At 53.6% G+C, this 21,983-nt stretch overlaps 2 protein-coding genes across 2 annotated transcripts in view; both read right to left on the minus strand.

The window, feature by feature from the left end:
- Positions 1-4,073, minus strand: part of LCAT (lecithin-cholesterol acyltransferase) — a 14,505-nt gene extending 10,432 nt beyond the window's left edge. Inside the window, exon 1 of the mRNA XM_081872136.1 lies at positions 3,974-4,073. Coding sequence (XP_081728262.1) covers positions 3,974-4,058 — 85 coding nt within the window. The 5' untranslated portion in view covers positions 4,059-4,073. The remainder of the gene's footprint in view (positions 1-3,973) is intronic.
- Positions 4,074-4,776: 703 nt separating this feature from the next.
- LOC309347493 (serine/threonine-protein kinase SIK1-like) lies at positions 4,777-21,116 on the minus strand. The gene is made up of 6 exons (XM_081872126.1): positions 20,854-21,116; positions 17,763-18,402; positions 9,954-10,095; positions 9,057-9,269; positions 8,232-8,369; positions 4,777-8,144 (listed from the first exon to the last, which is right to left on the minus strand). Exons 2-6 carry the CDS (start codon positions 18,352-18,354, stop codon positions 7,019-7,021), a joined length of 2,211 nt encoding a protein of 736 aa, XP_081728252.1. The 5' UTR covers positions 18,355-18,402; positions 20,854-21,116; the 3' UTR covers positions 4,777-7,018.
- Between the last annotated feature and the right edge of the window lie 867 nt (positions 21,117-21,983).

The following is a 21,983-nucleotide window of genomic DNA, read 5'->3' on the forward strand; positions in this document are numbered from 1 at the left end:
AGGAGCTCACCCTGTCGCGGGGATTCGAACAGCCGATCTTCTGATCAGCAAGTCCTAGGCTCTGTGGTTTAACCCACAGCACCACCCATGTCCCAAAAGAAAGATATACTACATCAAAAAATCAGTGGCACTTTTTGTATCAGTGGAAATTCAGTGGAACATAATAGCGGAGCCCAGTGCATGCTAGGTAGCACCAACCGGTGTAGCATGAAGCAGGAACTGTCAGGGAACTGACAGGGAACTGACATCAGAGCGAGCAGAGCGAGAGGCGGAGGCAGGGCTCCAGAGCGATGCCGGAGAGGGGACCAGCAGGGGGGAAGGAATTCAGCGTAACACCAATAGAGATGAGAGGGAGATGGAGGAATTGGTGACAGGGCTCCAAGACCCTTCACCCGAATCTAGTGGAGAGAGCGCTGGCACGCCCCTGCCTTCCCCTCACTTGCGCAGACGCGTTCCGCGCAGGGAACATAGGAGGAGTCTTGGGGTCAAACAGCTTTTATGCTGGAAGAGGTTCAAGAAACGCCCACTGACGGATTCTGCAAGTGACTAACAGGTCACGGAGGGCGAGCTCTAACCCTAAACATGGTTGAGCAAACAAACTGACTAAACTGAAGGCAATTTACGCACAAGTAACCCCCTTACAACCATTACAGCAACAAAAAAGGCTTTTATGGGTATGTTCGTAGCAAAAGGAAGAACAAAGAAACAGTGGGGTCACTCAGAGGAGAAGATGGTGAAATGCAAACAGGGGACACAGAAAGGGCTGAACTCCTCAATGCCTTCTTTGCCTCAGTCTTCTCCGATAAAGAAAACAATGCCCGACCTGAAGAATTTGGAGCAAATGATTCAGCACAAGAAACACAGCCCAGAATAACTAAGGAGATAGTACAAGAATACTTGGCTAGTTTAGATGTATTCAAGTCTCCAGGGCCAGATGAACTGCATCCAAGAGTATTAAAAGAACTGGCAGATGTGATCTCAGAACCACTGGCAGTCATCTTTGATAATTCCTGGAGAACAGGCGAAGTCCCGGCAGACTGGAGGAGGGCCAATGTTGTCCCTATTTTCAAAAAGGGGAAAAGAGAGGACCCAAATAATTACCGCCCAGTCAGTCTGACATCAATACCAGGGAAGATTCTGGAGCAGATCATTAAGCAAACAGTCTGTGAGCACCTAGAAAGGAATACTGTGATCACCAATAGTCAGCATGGATTTCTGAAAAATAAGTCATGTCAGACTAACCTGATCTCATTTTTTGACAGAATTACAAGCCTGGTAGATGAAGGGAACGCAGTGGATGTAGCCTACCTTGATTTCAGCAAGGCATTTGACAAGGTGCCCCATGATATTCTTGTAAAGAAGCTGGTAAAATGCGGACTTGACTATGCTACCACTCAGTGGATTTGTAACTGGCTGACTGACCGAACCCAAAGGGTGCTCATCAATGGTTCCTCTTCATCCTGGAGAAGAGTGACTAGTGGGGTGCCACAGGGTTCTGTCTTGGGCCCGGTCTTATTCAACATCTTTATTAACGACTTGGATGATGGACTCAAGGGCATCCTGATCAAATTTGCAGATGACACCAAACTGGGAGGGGTGGCTAACACCCCAGAGGACAGGATCACACTTCAAAACGACCTTGACAGATTAGAGAACTGGGCCAAAACAAACAAGATGAATTTTAACAGGGAGAAATTGTAAAGTATTGCACTTGGGCAAAAAAAATGAGTGGCACAAATACAAGATGGGTGACACCTGGCTTGAGAGCAGTACATGTGAAAAGGATCTAGGTGTCTTGGTTGACCACAAACTTGACATGAGCCAACAGTGTGACGCGGCAGCTAAAAAAGCCAATGCAATTCTGGGCTGCATCAATAGGAGTATAGCATCTAGATCAAGGGAAGTAATAGTGCCACTGTATTCTGCTCTGGTCAGACCTCACCTGGAGTACTGTGTCCAGTTCTGGGCACCACAGTTCAAGAAGGACACTGACAAACTGGGACGTGTCCAGAGGAGGGCAACCAAAATGGTCAAAAGCCTGGAAACGATGCCTTATGAGGAACGGCTAAGGGAGCTGGGCATGTTTAACCTGGAGAAGAGGAGGTTAAGGGGTAATATGATAGCCATGTTAAAATATATAAAAGCATGTCACATAGAGGGAGAAAGATTGTTTTCTGCTGCTCCAGAGAAGCGGACACGGAGCAATGGTTCTAAACTACAAGAAAAAAGATTCCACCTAAACATTAGGAAGAACTTCCTGACAGTAAGAGCTGTTCGACAGTGGAATTTGCTGCCAAGGAGCGTGGTGGAGTCTCCTTCTTTGGAGGTCTTTAAGCAGAGGCTTGACAACCATATGTCAGGAGTGCTCTGATGGTGTTTCCTGCTTGGCAGGGGGTTGGACTCGATGGCCCTTGTGGTCTCTTCCAACTCTATGATTCTATGATTCTATATGTGCCCTTGATGGGGCCGCTTCTCAAAGCAAGCACACATCTCTCTCCCCCACCCCCCACTTGCCCCCCTACACAGTCTGTCAGTCAACTTGCTGACTGCCCTGACCATGGCTGTTTAACATGCTGCGAAATACAAAGAGAGAGACTAACCTCTGAGCAAAGTACACAACTGGATGCAAAGCAACCAGAGTTGTGCCCCACTCTGGGCTCTCTCTGTATAGGGAATGTAGTGACCTTACCATTTTATTCTGCAGGTTACAGAATCTCAGATAACTGTATTACCTTTGGCTATATGTCAGCTTGTGCAGATGCCTCATACAGAGTCGGAGCACTGAATCCAGCATGGTACTCTCTGACAAGGCGGCCTTAGGCAAAGTACCTTCCACAGCCTGACTGCATAGGAGGAGACCCCTTGCAGCCTGGCTGCGAAGGATTGCTCAGCTTGCAAACTTTGTACATGCCCCAAACGTATTTGGCAACTTTGCGATGGCTCTTGGCACACCTCTCTTAGACTGCATGTGCCTCACTGCCTCCTCTCCAGCAACTGTGTGGGTCAAGCGCACTGGTGAGACCTGGCCAGCCCTTGTGAAACTTAGGCTGGCCAAGACTGGCAATTGTTTATATAATAGGCAAATGTGGTGCCTCCTGACATTTGTTCTTTCCCATTGTTGCCTTTGGCCAGCCATTTGCAGATTCTTCTCTACTGATATGGAGTAGAGAGTGGCTGTTTTCATTTTTTTTTTATTTGTTATTGCAAGCTGCTTTGATTCCTTTTAACAGAAAAACAGGACCTGAATAGAAACTAAACTAGCATCATTACTTCATGCCCAGAAGCAGCAAAGCTCTAAATATCAGATACTGGAGGGCATTTGCCACCTTTGTTGTTTCTTGGAAGGTTATGAAGGTGAACCAGGGATGGGGAACTTCTGTGCCCTTCCTAGGTCCCTACTCAGAGCACCCACCACTCATGAACCCCTGCAGGTCTTTCTGCTCTGATCCATCTGTTTCCAAGAGCAGATTAGTTGGAGGGGCACCATTTCAGCAAAATGGGTTAAGTCAAAGCAGGGTTGTGACTTCCAGGATGTGCTGTCTTGGAGCAGGTGAAGATGCCTGGATGTTGCAGGACTTAAGCCTTACATAAAACAGGTGTTGGGATGAGAAGGCTCAGCCTGGCCTGACTAAAAGCAGCCCCTGCAGACCAACAGCTGCCAGTGTGGTCTCTGTGCCAGAGGAGAGGAGCCGCTTGGCCTCAAGGGCTGGAAGGAGTTAGCCAGGCAGGCACTGAGAACCAGCAGGGAAGCCAAAGTCAACTCCTGAGCCTGAAAATGCTCAGCACCTGGAGACCTCCCAGCCAGCATAAGCTGGAGAAATGTGGCAGTCAAGAGAAGGGCTCTGAATCTCACAAGAGAAAAACTTGGCCTGGGTCTCTGCCAAGGCTACCGCCCTCACCCCCCACCCTGGGGCTCTAGCATGGAGAGGGGGGAGCTGTCAAGTGACTCTGATAAGCTGACACCAGCCTTTACCTTCAGTTTTGTAACCCCAGGTTAACCCAGCTTTCCAATTTATCTGTCCTGCAGTAAAAAATAAAAGAGTTCTGTCTCGTGGCATCTCAGACTTAAGAGAGTAAATATGGCTGAGGCTTTTGGGAGGCAGATTCAGATATCTTCAGTTGACACGTAGAATTGGCAGGGGAGGATGAGAGAGAGAGAATGGTAAAGTGTGAGGCCAAATGGCTATGAATTCACAAGCCTATCGCCTTTCATGGCCTCCTGCCCCCACTATTTCCATGCTTTCCCTTTCTAGAACAATGTGCGTATTTGTACAGCCAGTAACTGAGAACAGCACTTTGTGGGTCTGATGAAGGGGACTCTTGTCCACAAAAGCTCAGGCCGTGAGGAACCACCTCTCAGGCTTCAGAGGCGCCACTAGGCCTCTTTGCTTCCAAGAGGCTCTGCCACAGCTGCTTTATTCTGTCCCACCTTTAGAAAGAGTCGCCATTTAGTTCAAACTTCCCAATGCCAGCTGCCCTCCAGATGTTTGGGCAGCTGTGCTGGCTGGGAATTGTAACCCAAAACATATGGAAGGCACCATGTTGGAGAAGGGCAGTTTCAGGTGTTCATAGGAGGCAAGGTGTGGAATTGCCACCTCCATCACTGTCCTTTGTCCTATTCAGAGGCACAAACTCCCCTGTGACAGCAGCAAGGTTGAAGGTGGAAAACAGCCACAGGGGCCCCTCTAAAAGGCAGGATTGATGTGGGATCCTCCTCCTGCTGCTCACACCCATCCCCACCCAACGTTCCCCTGAGGGAGGAAACACACAGGCGGCTCCAGAGTCCAGCACAGCCATTTTATTGGACTCCACTTGCTGCCTTAGATCCAGTCAGTGCACTTAATACAGAACCCAGCGGGAGCTCAGCAATCAAATCCCCAATTCATTTCTTGCCAGCAAGAAAGAAGGATGATAATAATAATGATAATAATAATAACAATAATAACATAATAATACACAGAAAGCTTATTTTCCTGGAAGAGTTTCAGAGAGAAGATGGAGGTTTTGGTGTAGGGCATAAATGGGGAGGCGGATGAGGATTGGCAGCACTTCAAGGGGGGAAGGAGGGAGGAACGCAATGGGGAGGGGGATGTATGTGATGAACACACGCACACACGCACACACACAAAAGTCCCTCCCAGCATGGCCAGGAGCCATCCTCTGTGGTGGCATCCTCCTCCTTTGGCCCTCCTTCATCCAGCCCACCTGAACTGGCAAAGTCCTTCAGGAGGACAGAAGAAAAAGAACGGAAGGGAAGTAGGGGCAACATTGCTGGCAAACGGGGGGCGGGGGGGAGGAACAGGCAGGGAGAAGAGCATGGCTAGTTGACTCCTAAAAAGTGCATTTGCTGCCCAGGGAAATCCCTGGGCTTGCGGGGGAAAGGGATACAGAGCCTTCTCTATGTTACATTAAAATAGACTATTCTTAAAAAATATTTCAATTGCTATAAAAACCTCACCTCTTCAGGCTTGGCAGAGCTGGGATGCTTTGGAAGAGAAATACATGCAGCTCCTCGGGAAGCGGTCCAGGGGGACTGGCCAGAAAGAGGCAGGCAGCTCACAGCCAGATGCAGGGGCTCCTTCCAATGCACAGGCCAGCAGGGACTCAAACCAAGCAGCTAGTCCATAAGGGGCAGGGCAAAAACAACATGGATAGTGCTAAAGGAGAGGGATGCCTTCATAAAGGCAAAGCAAGAGCCCCATCAGCACCCCTTCTGGACCCACACCCAGCAGTTAGGAAAGACCAAGAGGGAGGCGCTCTCAGCCCTGCCATAGGTGCAGTGCCACAACCTCAGTCACCTGGCCCATAGGAGAGGTGGTGACATCAGTAGCCGCTTTTGGCATTGGTGCTCAGGAGTTGTCCTACCCCACAGGGGGTGGGTGTGTCTAATTTTGACCCCAGATTGGTGCTTGATCTGCACCTCCCTGCAGCCTGGCTCTGATTCCAGCTGAACTGGGAGGTGATGGGGTAGGAAGAGGCGGCCTCGGCCAGCCAACACTGTTGGACTCCTAGCCCAGGGAGGAGAAGAGGCAGCCAGGGGCCTTCCCAGGGCACCTGAAGAGGAGCTTGAGTCCAGGCCTGGGTCTGCTGCCCCTTTGCAACTACAAAGCTTGCCACGTCAGCTTAAAGCAAAGGCAGCCACTAGCAAATGCAGGCCAGAGTTGGCTTTTTGGTCCCTCCCTGGCAGGAAAGGGGAAACAGCATCCAGGAGCTCAGCTCAAACAGTCACAATCTGGGATGCCTCGACAGACACAGCCAAGTAGCATTAGTGACCGGGGCTTGGAAGCAGAGTGAAGGTGGCAGGGAGCAACGTGGCTTTCATCTGAGTTGGCCTTAGGGGCAAGAAGCTGACCTGTTTAGGACAAGTAAACCTGCAGGGACCCACGTGGCAAGACTCACATGGGGAGCCTTGCTGGGGTGGTGGAAGGTTGCCCTTTGGCCACTGTAAAGGAGGTTGAAAGAATCTCCACCCACAACACCTCTGTCAGCTTTAGGACCAGGGACATCCGTTTTGCCTCTACGACAGGCACCCTTGGCCTCTAGCAGGGGGACATAGGAGGAAACAGGCCTCCATAGACCCACTGGCCTCTCTCCAGCTGAGCTGCCCCAGAGCTCCCAGCAGAATCGGAACTGCCGATTTGCTGTTGAGAAGCTCTGGTCACACAAACACCCATACCCTGGTCTTGGGTGGAGATTTAGGTTCAGCATGCAGTGAACTAAGGGGGTGGGTGGGGGCTGTGGCCTTTGGACAGCATCAGCTGGGACAAGGGGGGAGAGGGAGAGGAGCAGCCATTTGGTTCACCCGATTCAAGCAGATATACATAGCAAGAGTCTAAATGCAATTCTCAGGCAGGCAGGCAGGCGGGTGGGCAGGATGGTGGCAGCCATTCACTGGGAACAGAGGATGATGGGAATGGAGCGACCCGAGGCCCTCTGGCTGGGGGCCTTGCCCTTTCCACCAACGCCGCCATCCCCCTCCTCGGCCCACATCCCTCTCTTTCAGATGCAGACGCACGGCTCAGATGACGTGGCAACAGTTGAACTGTCCCAGAGAGAGGAGGCTCTCCTTGGAGGCGGGCCGCATCCGGAACGCGAGGGCCTTCTCACAGAGCGGGAACTGCAAGATTCGGTCCTTCAGGTTGGCATTCTTGCCCTTGGCAGGGTCCAGCTTGATCACGTCTGCCAGGCCCTCACTGCCACTGCCGTTCCGGTGGCCGTCCTGCTTCGGCCTCTGGGCTGGTCCCATCTCAGGGCTTTTTCGGAACTGGCCTTCCGGGTCTGAGGCTGGGCTCATCTCAGCAGCTCTCTGGCCACAGCTGCCCCGAGCCAGAGTCTCATCGTCATTCCGTGGCCTGTGCTCTTTCTTCAAGAGTCTTTCTTCCTCCCCCTCCCCAGCGCCTCCTTTCCCTGGGGGGGTGTTGTTGTTGGCCTCTTCCTCCTTCCCTGGGGGCTGCTCCCTTCTGCCCACTGCCTCCAAGATGGCACTGCCCTTCCTCTTCTCCTCACCGCCCATCCAAGAACTGCCTCTTAGGCCTCCTTCTGCTGGCATTTCTGGGCGCACCTCCTGTGGCAGGCAGAGGCTGCTGCCCACCTGAGCGCCCGTGCCTTCCTCCCGTTCGCCTTGCGGGCATGGAGGCCTCTGTGGCGCTGCCAGGGAGAGGCCACCCTCAGGCCCTTGAGGCTCCGGGCCGCCACGGGCCTTGGGGAATCCTGGGCCAAGAGCCTTCCCTGTTTTGTTGTGGGACGCAAGACTCCGGCAGAAGAGCAAGGAAGCCTTGGCACTCTGGAAGTCGCTCATCTGCTCCTGGTTCAGGGAAGACGTCCTCCTGCGGAACAGGCCAGGCTTCCCCTCTTCTTCTTCCTCCTCCTCCTCTTCCTCCTCCGAAATCTGCTGCAGGGCGGGGGTGCTCTTGGCAATGGGGGTCTCGATGAGTGAGGGCCGGATCAGGGCTCTGATGGGCTGCCCGCACCCATGGAAGCTGGAAGGTGACTCGTCCTCCCCCAGCGCAGAGAAGGACAGAAGGGACTTCCCAGAATGCTCTGCAAAGGCCTCCAGGGCGCTCTTGGTTGTGGGCAGTGGCTGAGGGCTTTTGCCTGCAGTGGGCAGCGGTTGGCTGGGGTCCCCCACAGCGCTGAAGGAGCTCCTGAGAGAAAGAGGTGAAAGGGAAGATACTCAGAAAGCTGCAGTAATGGTCAAAGCAAACCCCGGCCCCAAGGAGCCCAAGACTTGCCTGCTCTGGACGTGCTGCGCCAGGTTGTAGGCCAGGCTGGCTCCAGGACTCTGCTTCTCCTGCTTCTCCCGCAGGATCCTCTCAGCCAGCAGGAAGTAGGTGGCCGTCACGTGGTTGTAGCGGTTGGCCTCCAGGGCTCTGTGCACAAGGGACGCAAGGGGAGGAAGTCAAGAGGACCCTCGGAGGACCCTGCAAGGGGCACGTAGTGGTGATACAAAGGCAAAGGAGGTGGGAAGGGGGAAGCAGCCTCAACTCCAGGAAGGACGAAAGAGGCAAGATGCCCAAAGCCTCTCCTGGCAGAAAACCCCCAATGCTCAGAGGGCACTCACTGCCAACAGGCTTGTCTCAACCAATGAGATGCTTCTGGTCAAAGAGGACCAGCCTATCCCGGCCTGAGGCCCTCCAAGGTTTTGGACTACAACTCCCATCAGCCCCAGCCAGCACAGTGGTGCTGGAAGTGACAAGCACTGGCTGAGTCTGATGGGAACTATAGTCCAAATAATCTGAAAGGCCTCAGGCTAGCCAAAGCTGACCCAACCCAGGAGCGAAGGCAGGTGGCTCCAGGACAGAAGTCCTCCACATGAGGAGGACCGCTGCGTCACGGCCGCTGCAACCTTCCTTATGACTCTTGAGGACGGCAGCCCACAGCATATGGTGAGGGGCTAGGAAGGAGGGCAGGGCTAGCCTGAGGGGGCAGCCCCCAAAGCGCTTACTTCCGAGTAAGTCCTCTCTCCCTGCTCCACACCACCACCACTTTCCTCCCAGCCAACCAGAGCCCCGTCAGATGGAAATTCAGATTCCTCCTCACACCCTTGGGAGACTCACTCCTGGATGGTCTCTCGGTCCGCAATGTTGCCGCACATCATGGCTTGGATGATGATGCCGTGCTCTTCCTCCGAGACCCGCCTGTGCGACGTCAGAGGCAGGAGGGAGCGGCTGGCAGGGGAGGGGTCCACACCTTGCAGCCACGGGTGGCTCTCAATCTGCTCCAAGGAGGCCCTCTTCTGGGGGTCCCGCTGCAGCATCTGGGCGATCAGGCTGTCCAACAGAAGGGGTGGATGGGGGAGGGCAGAGTCACGCGGAGGCCCTCAGATATCACATCTTTTCCGCTCCCCTCCTGTGAAGCCCCACCCCACACAGATAGGCAGCAGCAGGCTGAACTCCCCACCCCAACCCATGGCAAGATCTCTTCCCACCCTATGTGACTGTTGTCATTGTTGGTCTTTAAGTGGGGGCAGCCGGGTCCCACAGGGCCTGCTGCTGCCTGGAGCTCAGTCAGCCTTAACACCCCCCTGCTTCCCCACGGACAGAGGGAGCCTGGGACAAAGGGGGAAGAATGTGAAAGAGCACTGTGTCCCACCTCAGGCATGCCTGCCTGACCTCCCACACCATTCCCCACAGGGAGCAGGCCCAGTCCCGGGGGAGGGGGGGAGGACGGAAGGATCTAGAACCCTCATTCTTCCCCAACCTTATGCCCACTAGGGTCTACTCTACAACAACCATGCTGCTTTGGGCAGAGCCTGGAGGGCACAGGGTCAGCAAAGGGGCAGGGCTACAATCTGGGGGAGGTAACCCAGGTGCCTTCTCTCTGTCTGGAGGGGAGGAAGGAGGTGCAAGACCCGGTTGCCACACCTGGTGAGGGCAAGTGGGGTGGTGGAGGAACACCCTGCCTGCATGACAGGTGTGGGGGGAGTGAGTTGGGGGGGGGGGGTCTGGTCGTACTCTGCACACTCGGAGGAGACATGAGGGGGGGTCTCGTAGCGACAGTCCAGGATCATGGTCAGCGTCTCGCTGTCGTTGGCTTCCTGGAAAGGCGGGTGCCCACAGACCAGCATGTACAGGATGACTCCCAGGCTCCAGACATCTGGAGAAAGATAGAAAGCAGGAGAGGAACAGTGATCATTTGCCTGAAATAGAGAAACCCCCACACAAGCACTCCAACAAGTTATTGGCTTTCCACCACAGCAGCACTTTGTAAAACTAAGGCTGCTATGGAAAAGGCAGGTAGCCTCAATGCCACAGAACCATGAGAGGGATCAGAACCTCTTCCCAACCTCTACTGGATGTCTACACAGTGTCCTATGGAGAACCTGTGAGTGTCAGATTAGGACCTGGGAGTTCCAGGCTCAAACCCCCACTCAGCCACGAAGCTCCCTTGGTGACCTTGGGCCAGTCCCTCACTCTCAGCCTAAACTACCTCAGAGGGTTGTTGTGATGACAGAATTCAGAAAAGGAAAAGCAAGTACACTGCCATGAGCTCCTGGAGGGAAGAAGGTGGGGGATAAATGCCGTAAATGCAGGTGAACACTCCCAAAGTTCACCAGCCCACCTCAGTTCCACAGCCCTGAACCAAAACCTTCCAACTTTTCTTTGATTTTCTCACTGAGATCAAGCTCAAGCAACAAGCATTAATTGCAAGCATTTGATGAGCTGCATGGGGCCTTATAGGGCGGGACCAGCACTTTGAACTTGGCCTTGCAGCAGCTTGGCAGGCAGTGCAAATCCCATAAGCAAGGCGTTTTATGCTAGGGGGTCATTTGCCCCCACAAGCCCCCTGGCTGCCAATGTCTGCACCAGCTGCAGCCTCCAGATCAGTCCCAAGGATAGTCCTACTTACACCTCATCCTGTATAATGTATACCTTCCAGCTCAGGACTAAGATGAAAAAGGACCAGCACACCATAAGCAAAAAAGCCTGTTATTTGCAAATCCCCCCAAAATGGGGGAAAGGGGTGCCCAAGGACCTGGGCTGGCCTGGATTTGGGAGGGAGGGAGGGAGGTGCAGGGCCAAGGAAGATGAGAGGAGAAGGAAGCAGCAGTGAAATGTGTGGAGGAGGACAGAAAAAGGCTCCTTCCATCGCCCTCTTGGCCTAAGAGCCAGAGCCCACCTTCCTGGCTGGATTCCAACTCCCCACCATCCGGCTGAATGGCTGGGATGCTGGCTGGAGGGAGGAAGAGCCCAACAATGTCTGGAAGGCCACAGATGATGTTGTCTCTTGCCCCCTGCCCCCAACTCAAGATCCACCAAGATGAGCCCTGGGTTTGGGTTCTCTGCAGACGAGAGCAAGTTGGACTCTCCCAGCAGGGCTGGACAAGGCAGGGAAAGAAGGCAGCCTGGAGAGGGGGGCGGGCAAAGCTCTTGGAGGCAGAGGAAAGGAGGGGACAGAGCACAGATGGCCCAAGAGATAAGCAGTGCGGTGGGGGCCTCAAATCCTTTGGAGCATAATCGGCTCAGGCAAGCTCTTGGCAAGACCTGTTTCTTCCGCCTCCTGCTAGGCGCTTCTGCCCAAGTGGGTCAAAGGACCCCAAGGCCACCCAGGGGACCTTTCCAATTTTAAACTTGCATGCCCACCCAATATGCCTAAAGCTGCTCCGCATCCCACCCAGAAAGCCTGCAACTGCAGCAACCCTCTCCGTTGTTCTGGCTTTTAGGGGGCACTGCTATGCATTTAAATGACTCGGGGCACAGTTCATAACGTGCATTTGCATCAAACTTCCAAATGCTACTTTATCAACACCTCCAGGAAACTATGTTATGTGCCTGGGTCTCCCTAGCTCTGCACCCAGGTTTAAAAACTAGGGAGGGGGTGGTGGAAGGAACAGGAAATGTCAGGACCTGCTGTAAGAGAACTGAAACTCAGCCCCCCTCACAACACCCTTGACAGCACACTGCCATTAGGTGGATCCCACAGAAAGTGGGGGGCGATTGTCTACTGACAGTTGCAGGCAGGTCCAAGATCTGCGATGGATGTGCGCAGAGGTAGGAGTGTTGTTGGGACACTCCCTGGTTTCAACAGAACAGGTTGCAGCAGTAGCACTGCCATGCTTTTAAAAAAGTCTTCTTACCTCCCTTTCCCAAATCAACAAGGAGTGAGACAGTAATGGGCAACAGTCTCTCTCTCTCTCTCTCTCTCTCTCTCGTGTGTGCGTGTGTGGCCAATGCCTGCTGAAATCTCAGGGTGGGGAGGTGGCTGTAATATTAAAAAAAACCACCCTCACTGTACAGCCTTCGGCTGTGGGGTGAGCCATCTCTCCTCCTACCAGCAGCATCTGAAGGGCACATGAAGGTCCTTGGAAAGCAAAGGCTTCTCCTCCTCAGGTTTTTATTATTGTATGGGGTTTTTGTTTTTTTTAATTGTGAATGAATATTCACACAACTATCTGGGCATTCATTGCAACTATCATCATCATTCATTATTATCACCAACAAAACTGCTCCAGACATGGGGTCCCACTTGTGTCATCACAGGTGCTCATTGCCAGCACTGGGACTTGCTTTCTTTTGCAGAGCTGGGCCCTGGGGAGGAAAGGGCCCCTGCACTCAGCAGAGCCAGAGGCCCCCCTTCAAAGCAGATGCCTGAGAGGCTGCACATGGACACACCCACCCACTTACCCAGACTTCAGAGCCCTACAGCATAGCTATGATCTTTCCCATTCAGACCAGTGTGAAGGCTGGCTATCTGGCTAATTATTCCAGGAGCAGAATGTTGGCACATGCAAGGGAGATGCAGGCAGGGAGAGGGCTGCCCCTGGTACCACCTGGTGCCCCAGAAGTAGTTCAGGACTAGGGAAGCTCCTCCTTGCAGTGAGTAAGGCAGCAGTGCCTGAGGCAAAAGGGTACTCTGGAATGCTGATGCAAGACTAAAACCGAATGCTTAACAAAGAACGCGGCCTGCAAAAGCTGCCCCCGGGTGAGAGATAGCAAAATATTGTATGTGGCATGTTCCTCATGCTGCTTAGGGCATATCCACACTTCCTCCTTTTCCTGTGGTTTCCACACAGAAAAACCACTCTTTAGTACTCAGTTGGAGCAAACAGCAACTCAGGTTTGCTCCAGATTGAATTTGCTCTGATGCAGACTTAAAGAATGGAAAGGAGCGGGACAAGGGGGAAACAGCTTGGACCCATGCTTTCTAAGCATGGGAGAAGCAGAAGTGTGGACGAGCCCATAAAGAGAGGGGCTTTGGGTGTGAGGGGCATGCGACTCCAGTGGCCTCCCCATCTCTACCACATCCTGTTCTTAACTGGCTAGGCTGCTTACAGCAAGTGGGTTCTCGCAGTTATTCTCAACTCCCCGTCAGCGTGTGCTGACATTTGCAGTTGCCACATGGTGGGAATGAGGTGGACCTTGGACAGCCGACGGGGTGTGTGCGTCCACCACTTGTTACTGCAAGCAAGACTTGTTTGCCCACAAACTAATGACCCCATCAGTCAACCCAACTCCAGCCCATTCCCCCCACCCTCCAGCAACGGGCTGGGGCCCCAGGACCAGCTGCAAGTCCCTTCAGTACAGGAAGCAAGGAAGCCACTTCTAAAAGGGGATGCTGACAAGGGGCAAGGTGTCAATCTGTCTAACTTTCACACACATACACTGAGCTAGGACACAGGGACTCCAGGAAAAAAGTCCCTACCCCCTCCAGTTGCTGAGAACTGTGGAGCCAGGCCGTGCTTCGGCCACACATTTGCCTCAGTTTGACAGCTTGGCTGTGAAGAAAAACGAGAGGTTATCTCAGGCTCCTACACAGCCGGCTTTAAGAGGAGACAGGAAGCAGGAAGCAGACTGCCAGCACAGAAGAGCAGCCTCTGCTCCAAGGATGGTTATAAATAGCAGCCGAAGGGGTGCTGCTATGCAGTCAAGGCCCACATTGCTGCAGGTGGCCAGGAGGGGGAGCAGCAGGGAGGAGAAATCAGCCACTGGGGGACTTGAAGGTGGGGTGATGCATGCACAGGGGGCAGGGGCAGAGAAGGAGAACACCAGCTGTTCTGAAACAGAGCATATTCCTTCTAAGGAGCAGAGCAGCAAGTTGCTGTTCATGGGTAGCTGGGATCCCCACAGTCAGGGGCGCAAAGAAAGGTCTCAGCTGCCAGGAAGGCTTGCAGCTGTCTGTAACGTAGGCAGGGCCCTCAACTAAAGGGTGGAAGAAGGAGGAAGTGGATGCAAATCTGCAACGTTCTCAGAACAGGCACATGGCCTCAAAGGTGCAGGATGCTGCAATTTCAGCTTTTGGTTCCTCTTGGAACTTTGCGTTGAGATTTGTATATGGTTGAAGAGGCAACAGGTGCTGCTCACACAGACATTAACCCCACTGCCTTCATGTTGTCATATCTGGTATGTTTATGTGCAATGTGGCCAGCAAAACCAACACACACACACTTCACAAACACCGCCTGCAAAGCCCAAGACAAGGCCATGAGCTCCCCTGAAGGCAGTAGGGTGAAACTTAGAGCATGGCTCAGCTCCAAATAGCACAATAGGCTCAATGAGAGAAGCAGCTCCATTCAGCTCCAGTCCTGTTCTCACTGGGCCAGTCTTCCCATTAGGCAGAGCGAGTGGGGCCCCAGCTGCAGCAGCAGCTCCCTGGCTCTTCCACCTGAGGCCTCCGTTTTTGCCAATCCCCTTTGGGTGGCATCCAGACAGAGCTCTCTGTGCACCCTTGTAAGCTAGCTCTGCTGCCCTCCTGCGCAGTGGAGAACAGGTGGAAGGAAGAGTCGGCTACTGCCGCTCTGATCAGCTCCTGTGTGTGGCAGAGGCAGCAGGGTGTTTTGGGCCACCAACTCTATGGTTCTTGATGTCCTCTTTCAAACCTAAACCAAGTGTAGCTCAATGGCTCAGTTGCCCCATTTGAGGAGACGAGCACAGCAGGAACCCACCATGGAGTCCTTCTCAAGCCTTTTAGGGATCCCACTGGCCTCAAGCTGCTGGATGAACTCTCTTGCAGACTAGGAAGCTGTCACCTTTCACAGTATAGGGTCTGCCTAGGCAGAGGGCACCCTTTGTACACTGCAAGATGGGGATATGCACTGCTCAACAAGCATCTTTTTGTTTCACGCACGGTAGAAATGTTAGGGCAGGGAAATAAGCTTCCCAAAGCTGCAGAAACCTTTCTAATTTTCCAGCCCATTCTCAAGGCTTCTGGCCTCCTGGTCAGTGGACTTTTGGACCAGTTTGGCAAGCTGCAGAAATGGCTGGCTCTCATCCGCACACAGCTCGTTATTCCCAGAGCCTGAAAGAGCCATCCCAGGCTGTCTGAAGTAGTGGCCATTCTCCTCCTCATGGCTCTGGGACCATTGAAAAAACAAAACACTCTGCTGGGCAGGCAGGAAATCCCACCCATTTCCCTCTGACCTCACCTCTTCCTTCCCAGAGCACCATTTCTCACTTCCCAGGTCAAGCAGCTGCCTTGGCAAAGGAAAAGAGGAGGGGGGGCAGGAAGGATGGAGCAAAGGAAGCAGGCGAGGGTGCTCAGGCCCTCTGGCAACAACTGTCTATGAAAGGCTGCAAAATGCCAACAATCCAGCCCTGTTCAAGGAGTGGGAGACGCAGACAGAACAGCAGTCTCTCTCACCCCCTCTCTTTCTAGAAGCAGCTAATCCAACCCCCCCTCCCCTCCGCAATTTACTGAACAGCACCGCAGGAATGGTAAGAGAAAACCAAGCAAATGCCACAGGTGACTCACAGGGCTCCCTACAAACTCTCTCTCTCTCTCTGTTCTGCTCCAGGCTACCAGGGTGCCCTGCATGCCAAGGAGCAGCATGGCATGAAAAGGGCAGCGGCTAATGGGGCAAGGCCACCAGCAGACCAAGGGTCAGCTGAGCAACAGGGTGTGAGGCCCAACAGGCCTGAGTGCCCTGTGCTGTGCAGCCCATGCTCTGGGTCACAGGAGGGTGCTGCTGTGGGGATGCCAGCCGGGAGAAGCCACAGTCTGGAGGCAGGCTCTGCACCTGTCAACAAGCTCTGCTCTTTCCTGCTAGCAGCCGCAAGCAAAAGTTCTAAGCAGGCAAGCAAAGAGACATATACGCACACACACAAACCTCCCTCGCACACACCACATCCTGCTCTGTGCAGGCCTCTTCTCTAGCTCAGGCAGTCTTTGGAGGTGGGGAGGGGGACTGGCCAGGCACACAACTCACACTAGACATTTATTCCTGGCTGGGCCCTCACTCGCCTCCTCTCTTGCAATCCTACGGAAGCAGTCACCAAGAATGGCCAGATATTGGGGAACCCGAGTCAAGATACCTGTTGCCAACATGAGACTCAAGCCAAGTTGGAGGGCTCAGAAAAGAACAGGGTGGGTGAGCGATTACTTCCTTCAGCAGCCGCCCCCCCCCCACCATGCCTGCCCCCACCCTTTAAGGGAAAAGGCTACAACACCCAACCATCCTGGGCCTACATTGTAGACTGTCATCATTTTATTTCCTGGGGGAAGCTCTGGGGGTTGTTTGTTCATTAACATTGGAGATTTTTGAGAATCAGGAAATGACCTGAATTTTTGCAAGACTGATCATTATTCAGTATTCATAGATTCATTCTGAATGGTATTGCATCATGCACCATAGTGAAAATCCTTTTTTTTAATGGGGAAGAGGGTTCTGTTTGTTCTCTGTTTTGAAATAATCCATACCTTCTCCTCTAAATGTATTTACAGAGATTGAATTAACCACCAAAATGGTGACAACATGGCAGAAAGTTCTATCCTCCTAACCTTTATCTGTTGCCCATATTTTGAAGAGGAGGCTGACTGCCCTTTTCAAAATCTGGGGAGGGCAGCACAAGTTCTCCTATTACAACTTGCAGATATACTACAAATGTTGCTGCGTTGTTGTTCCACTGTGGAGTCCATGTGGGCAATGCCACATTTAGAGAATACAGTATATTTATGTCCTACACAAACACAACTATTGACATTGGATTAAACTCCACCCTAATATGTCAAAGGCTCATGATAATCCAAGGCTGAAATATGAGCCCTGCTGGATCACACCAAAGGGCCATTTCATGAGCTTGGCCTCTTGCTTTCTCTGTCAAATCCACAAGGAGGACATGAAGGCCTCCCTCTGTTGTGGCATAGCTCCAGCCTCTGGCACCAGGTGTTTTGGACTACAGCTCCCATCAACCCCAGCCAGCATGGCCAATGACCAGGGATGATGGATCCTTTAGCCCAAAACATACCAGAGGGCAGGTTGGCAAGCCAGAGAAGGCTGGATAGCTCAGTGGGTTAGAGCATGGTGCTGGTAACACCAAGGCTGCAGGTTCAATTTCCGTATGGAAGAGCTGCATATTCCTGCACTGCAGGGGGTTGGACTACATAATCCTCAGAGTCCCTTCCAACTCTACAATTCTTCTAGGCCTTTTATGATGTTATCTGGTCTCCCCGAAGGACCAAGGCTTTTGTGTGGCAAGCCCTGTCCTGTGAAACTCCACACTTGGGGAAGCGTAGCAGAAACTGTCCCTGCTTTCTCTCCGACGTCTTTTGATAACTGCATAGCTGGGGCAGGCCTTCAGAACACGCGGTTTTCTTTTAACCAACCAGCATTCACCAATGCTTTCAATTATGTTTTATACATATTTATAGACTGTTTTGTGTATTTTACATGCCGTAAGCCGCCTTGCTATTTTTTTCGAAAGAGCAGATTATCCAGTTTCAAATAAAATAATAAATAAGGTGCAGTAGGTCTCAGGATTTCCCTGTCCACCTCTTGCCAAATCTTCCCCCTTTGAAAGGACATCAGAGCCCCCACCCCCAGCTCTTACCGACAGCAGGGGCATCGTACTCGTCCCCCAGCAGGATCTCCGGGGCAGAGTAGGCCAAGGAGCCGCAGCTGGTGGTTAGCATCGTGCCTGGCTGGAAGCAGTTGCTGAAGCCAAAGTCCGTGAGCTTCACCACGCCCTGCTCTTGGAAGAAGACCACATTCTCGGGCTTGAGGTCCCGGTGGACCACGTGGAGGCGGTGGCAGTAGGAGATGGCGTGGACAATCTGGGCGAAGTAGTGCTTGGCCTTCTCCTCCCCCAGGCCTCCCTCATGCTGCATGATGTGGTCGAACATATCCCCGCCGTCGCCCAGCTCCAGGATGAGGTAGAGCTTGGCGTGGGTGTCGATGACCTCATACAGGCGGACCACATTGGGGTGCTGCACCAGCTTCATGCAGCGGACCTCCTGCAGGAGGTGAGCGGCCGCCCCGCCATCCAGCTTGCTCTTGTCGATCACCTTGACGGCCACCCGCTCCCCCGTGAAGACATGCCGGGCCAGCTTCACCACCGCAAAGTGGCCCTTGCCCAAAGTGCGCTCCAGGTCATAGAGGCCAGCAATCTTCCCTTCCGAGAATGCCCGGGCGCCAGCAGCCATGTCCACAACAGCCTCCGCCTCACAGGGGTCTCGGCATGGAGGTGGGGGCTGCAAAGAGAAGACGCAGAGTGAATGGAGGGAGGGGTAGCTTTCTCTATGGCCCTCTTCAAGCACCCGACATGGGAGGGAAAGGGTTTTAGGAATTTTGGGGCTGCAAGCGTATCCTAAAGCAGCCCTGGCCCAGAGGACTCGTGCAAGCAAGCCAAGCCTTACAGGTTCCTTATGAATCTGCACATTTCTACTCGAATTGGCATTGGCACCTTTCAGCTGAAAAGCCTAGTGGCAGCGAGAGGGACAGCAAAAGCCAAGCCCTGGCCTTCATCTGAGGGGCTGATACAGCTTCCTCAGACTGTTTCGGTGATGCCACTGCCCCACCTCGATACATTCTGGAACCAATCCTTTTTTTTTTTATGACAGCCCTGCCACACAGAAAGGCCAATGCTCACCAAAGTTAAAAAAGGAATATGTATTTCAGTAAGAAAAAGTACCGATTTTAAGATGTTTCCCACGGATACTTTACATACATTTCCTCAACAATGAGGCTAATCCAGCTGCTAACCCATATTAAGGGGGCTGCCAGATGGTCAGTATTTTGCAGGAGACACCCAAGTACAAACCAGAAAGCTAAGTTTGCGCAAGGAAAGAGAATTCAAGAGCTCTGTCGCCTGAGCACAACAAACGCTTTAAGAAAGGATCTTGACTTTCTGTGGTTTGGAAAGTGACGGGGGGGTGCACTGTAAAGCTGGGGGAGGACAAATGATCAACAGGAAGCTGTTTTTAAACTCCTCAAGAAAACCAGGGTTAGGGGATGATGAACTGACTGGAGACAAACCCACTGTGTAAAATTTGTGCAGGAAATCACAAAGAAAGCCTACTAAATGGGTCACCTAAAAGGGCCCCAATTGACAGCTAAAGGGTGTTCCTCACTGTCTCAACCAGGCCTTGCAACACTTGGTTGATCTCATTTAGTGTTCCTGGCTCCCCCACCATCACTAAAGCAATATCCTTATTAAAAAAGTATAAAAATAAAATATTTATATACCACTGTATCATAAGAAAAATCAAAGCAGTTTACAATAATATCTCTACAGAACTGAAACAAAATTTAGAATTGGAGACCAGGTATTTATTATGGAAAGAAGTGCTCTTAATAGCCTGCAAATGCAACCTGGCATCACAGGAAACTTTTCAGCAGGCATTTAAAAGCTGAAGCCAAAGGGGCACCAGCGGAATCTCTCCTGGCAGAGCCTGGCACTCCAGACTCTATTTCACTTGCTGTCAGATAAGCCTCACCAATTCAGGAGATGCCAACAACATGCCTGCAAATGATGCCAGGGAGCTGGGATCAGAGGGCTCAGGATGTCCCTGGAGTACCCCGGCCCTATGTTGTGCAGGGCTTCAAAAGTTAACACAAGGGCCTGAACCCAGCTGGGCAGGAACTGGGCAGCCATCACAGGGTCCTTCTTGCAACCAGCAGCCATGACAGGATGGGAGAGAGAGCAAAGCCTGGGGAGTCGTTCGGGGATTTGCACCCGATTGGGGTTTCTCTTCTCCTTTTTCCAGGCCGGATTCCCTCGGCCTTGGCGCAGCCACCCCGTCTCTAAAGAAGATAGAAATTAAATCCACACCCCACACCCCGCCCGCCCGCAAGGAGGCCTAAGAGGAGCTGGCTTTTAATCAGGCGGGGACGGACCCATTCCAAGCTCGGAAAGGGGGGTCCCGGCGCTACTGTGCGTCCCCGGCCAAGGTCTAACCCGCCGGCGACACCAGGCTCCTGCACCCTAACCAAGTGATTTTGGCAAGGGGCTGATTGAATAAGAAGATTGCGGGGGGCGGACACTAGTCTTTCTCTTGCAAGTGGATTTTTATTTTTATCTCTCCTGATTGGGGGAGAGAGGGAGGGGGTTGATCGGCTTGCGGAAGGTCCGCAGGATATCCAGGTCGCCTGGGGGAGCCGCTGCCCAGCACCCGGAGCCAGGGGGACCCCGATGGCCCGGCTCGCCTCCGGGCGCCCTAAATCTGCTTGTGCCTGCTGCAGGACGATCATGCGGCGGGAGAAAAGCCGTGCGGGCGGGGGGAAGCTCTGGTGGGCCGTGGCGGGGATGGCGAGGGGGGCGCCTGCCCAGCGACGAGGAGCGGGACGGAGTTGCTGCCCACCCCCAGCTGCCAAGATGGGCCGTGCGCAGAGTGCCCCTGAGCGCGTGCAGAGTGCCCCCTTTCCCGAGGCGCCGCCCGGGGCTGAGTCGCTCTCGGAGCCCCAGTTTAGAAGTCCCCGCCGCCTCGGGGTAGTCGGTGCAAGGCGAGGGGCAGGCGGAGCCCGGCAAACAGAGAGGGGGCGCTGCTGCCACCGCTGCAGCTTCGGCCTGCTCCTGCTCCTGGTCGTGCTGAGGATCGGGGGTGGCGGCATCGGGGGGATCCGCAAGGGGCCGGAGCGATGGGCGTGGGGGGAGGGGGTCTACCCGGAGAGGCTTTGCTCCACAGGCCCTCGAAGCCACTCACCGGGCGGGCGACGCGGCTCTTCTTCCTCCTGCTGCTGCTACTGCAGCTGGTGCTCCTCGGGGCGGGCGGGAGTTCCGCGGGCGGCGGGTGACGTCAAGGAGCTCCGCGGCGGCTTCTTAAAGGGGCTCGAGACGCGAGGGGAGCCGAGCCAGAGCAGCCGCGGAGCAAGAGAGCGGAAGGAAGAGGGAGGAGAGCAACAGCGGCCGCAGCGCCCCCGCTCCCGCGCGCGCATCTCTTCCTCGGGCTCCGCTCAGCTCGCCTGCCAGCTTGCAAACAGGCCCCGGGGCGGGGGGCGGGGGGCTGGGGCTGAGGATCAATATCATCCCTCGTAGGAGGACACGCAGATGGTTACAGGCGCTCAGGGCACCGCAAAGAAGCAAAGCCCTCCATCCCCAGTCCAGATGGGATTCGAGTTTCAAATGCGAATCGGCACATGCTCAGAGGCTTGGCAAAACCCTGTTTTGTCAATCTGTTGCGCCAACGTTTCAGAAACGTAGTAGAAGCCATTGGAGAGCGCTTGGTACCCCAAGCAACACTTTTGGGCAGGGTCTCTCTCGCAAGGGGTCTTGCTTGTGGGTCTTCCCAGGCTCCCCGCGGGCCAATCGTGGGATGGGAAGGGGCTGATTTAGAGCGGCCTGCGGGGGGGCTCTGGGGCCTTGGCATTGGGGCTAGACACAGGACCCCCTTGCTTAGATCGTGAGCGCCAGTTCCGAAAGTCCAGCCGAACCGAGAGCACCTCGGGCTTCCCTTATATTTGGGTTGCCTCCGTCCACCTTCCCCCATTCTGTAGTCCCAGGGAAAGGGAGGAAGGAGGGAGTCCCTGCAGCTACTGCTCTCCCCCCCCCCCAACACACATATTGTGGCCCTAATTTGAAGTGCAGATCTCAGGAGCTGCATTTTACCCTTCAGCAAAGTTGTCATCGGCGCATGTGCCGCTACTGCTTGACATGTACACACCTCCGCTTCACTGCCTCTTGTGTTTTCAAATCAGATGGCAGCTGGTTTGAGAGAAGGAGCACTTTATTTCCCAAGAAGCTGCATAATACTGATGGTTTGTGGCCAACAACCTCATGTGTGAGATTGCATGGATTCTACAAGTCCTCTTCCTCCCCAATGCAGTATTATGTATG

The sequence above is a fragment of the Podarcis erhardii genome (assembly GCF_964252035.2).
Source record: "Podarcis erhardii genome assembly, chromosome: 7".
In the NCBI taxonomy this organism is placed as follows: Eukaryota; Metazoa; Chordata; class Lepidosauria; order Squamata; family Lacertidae; genus Podarcis; species Podarcis erhardii.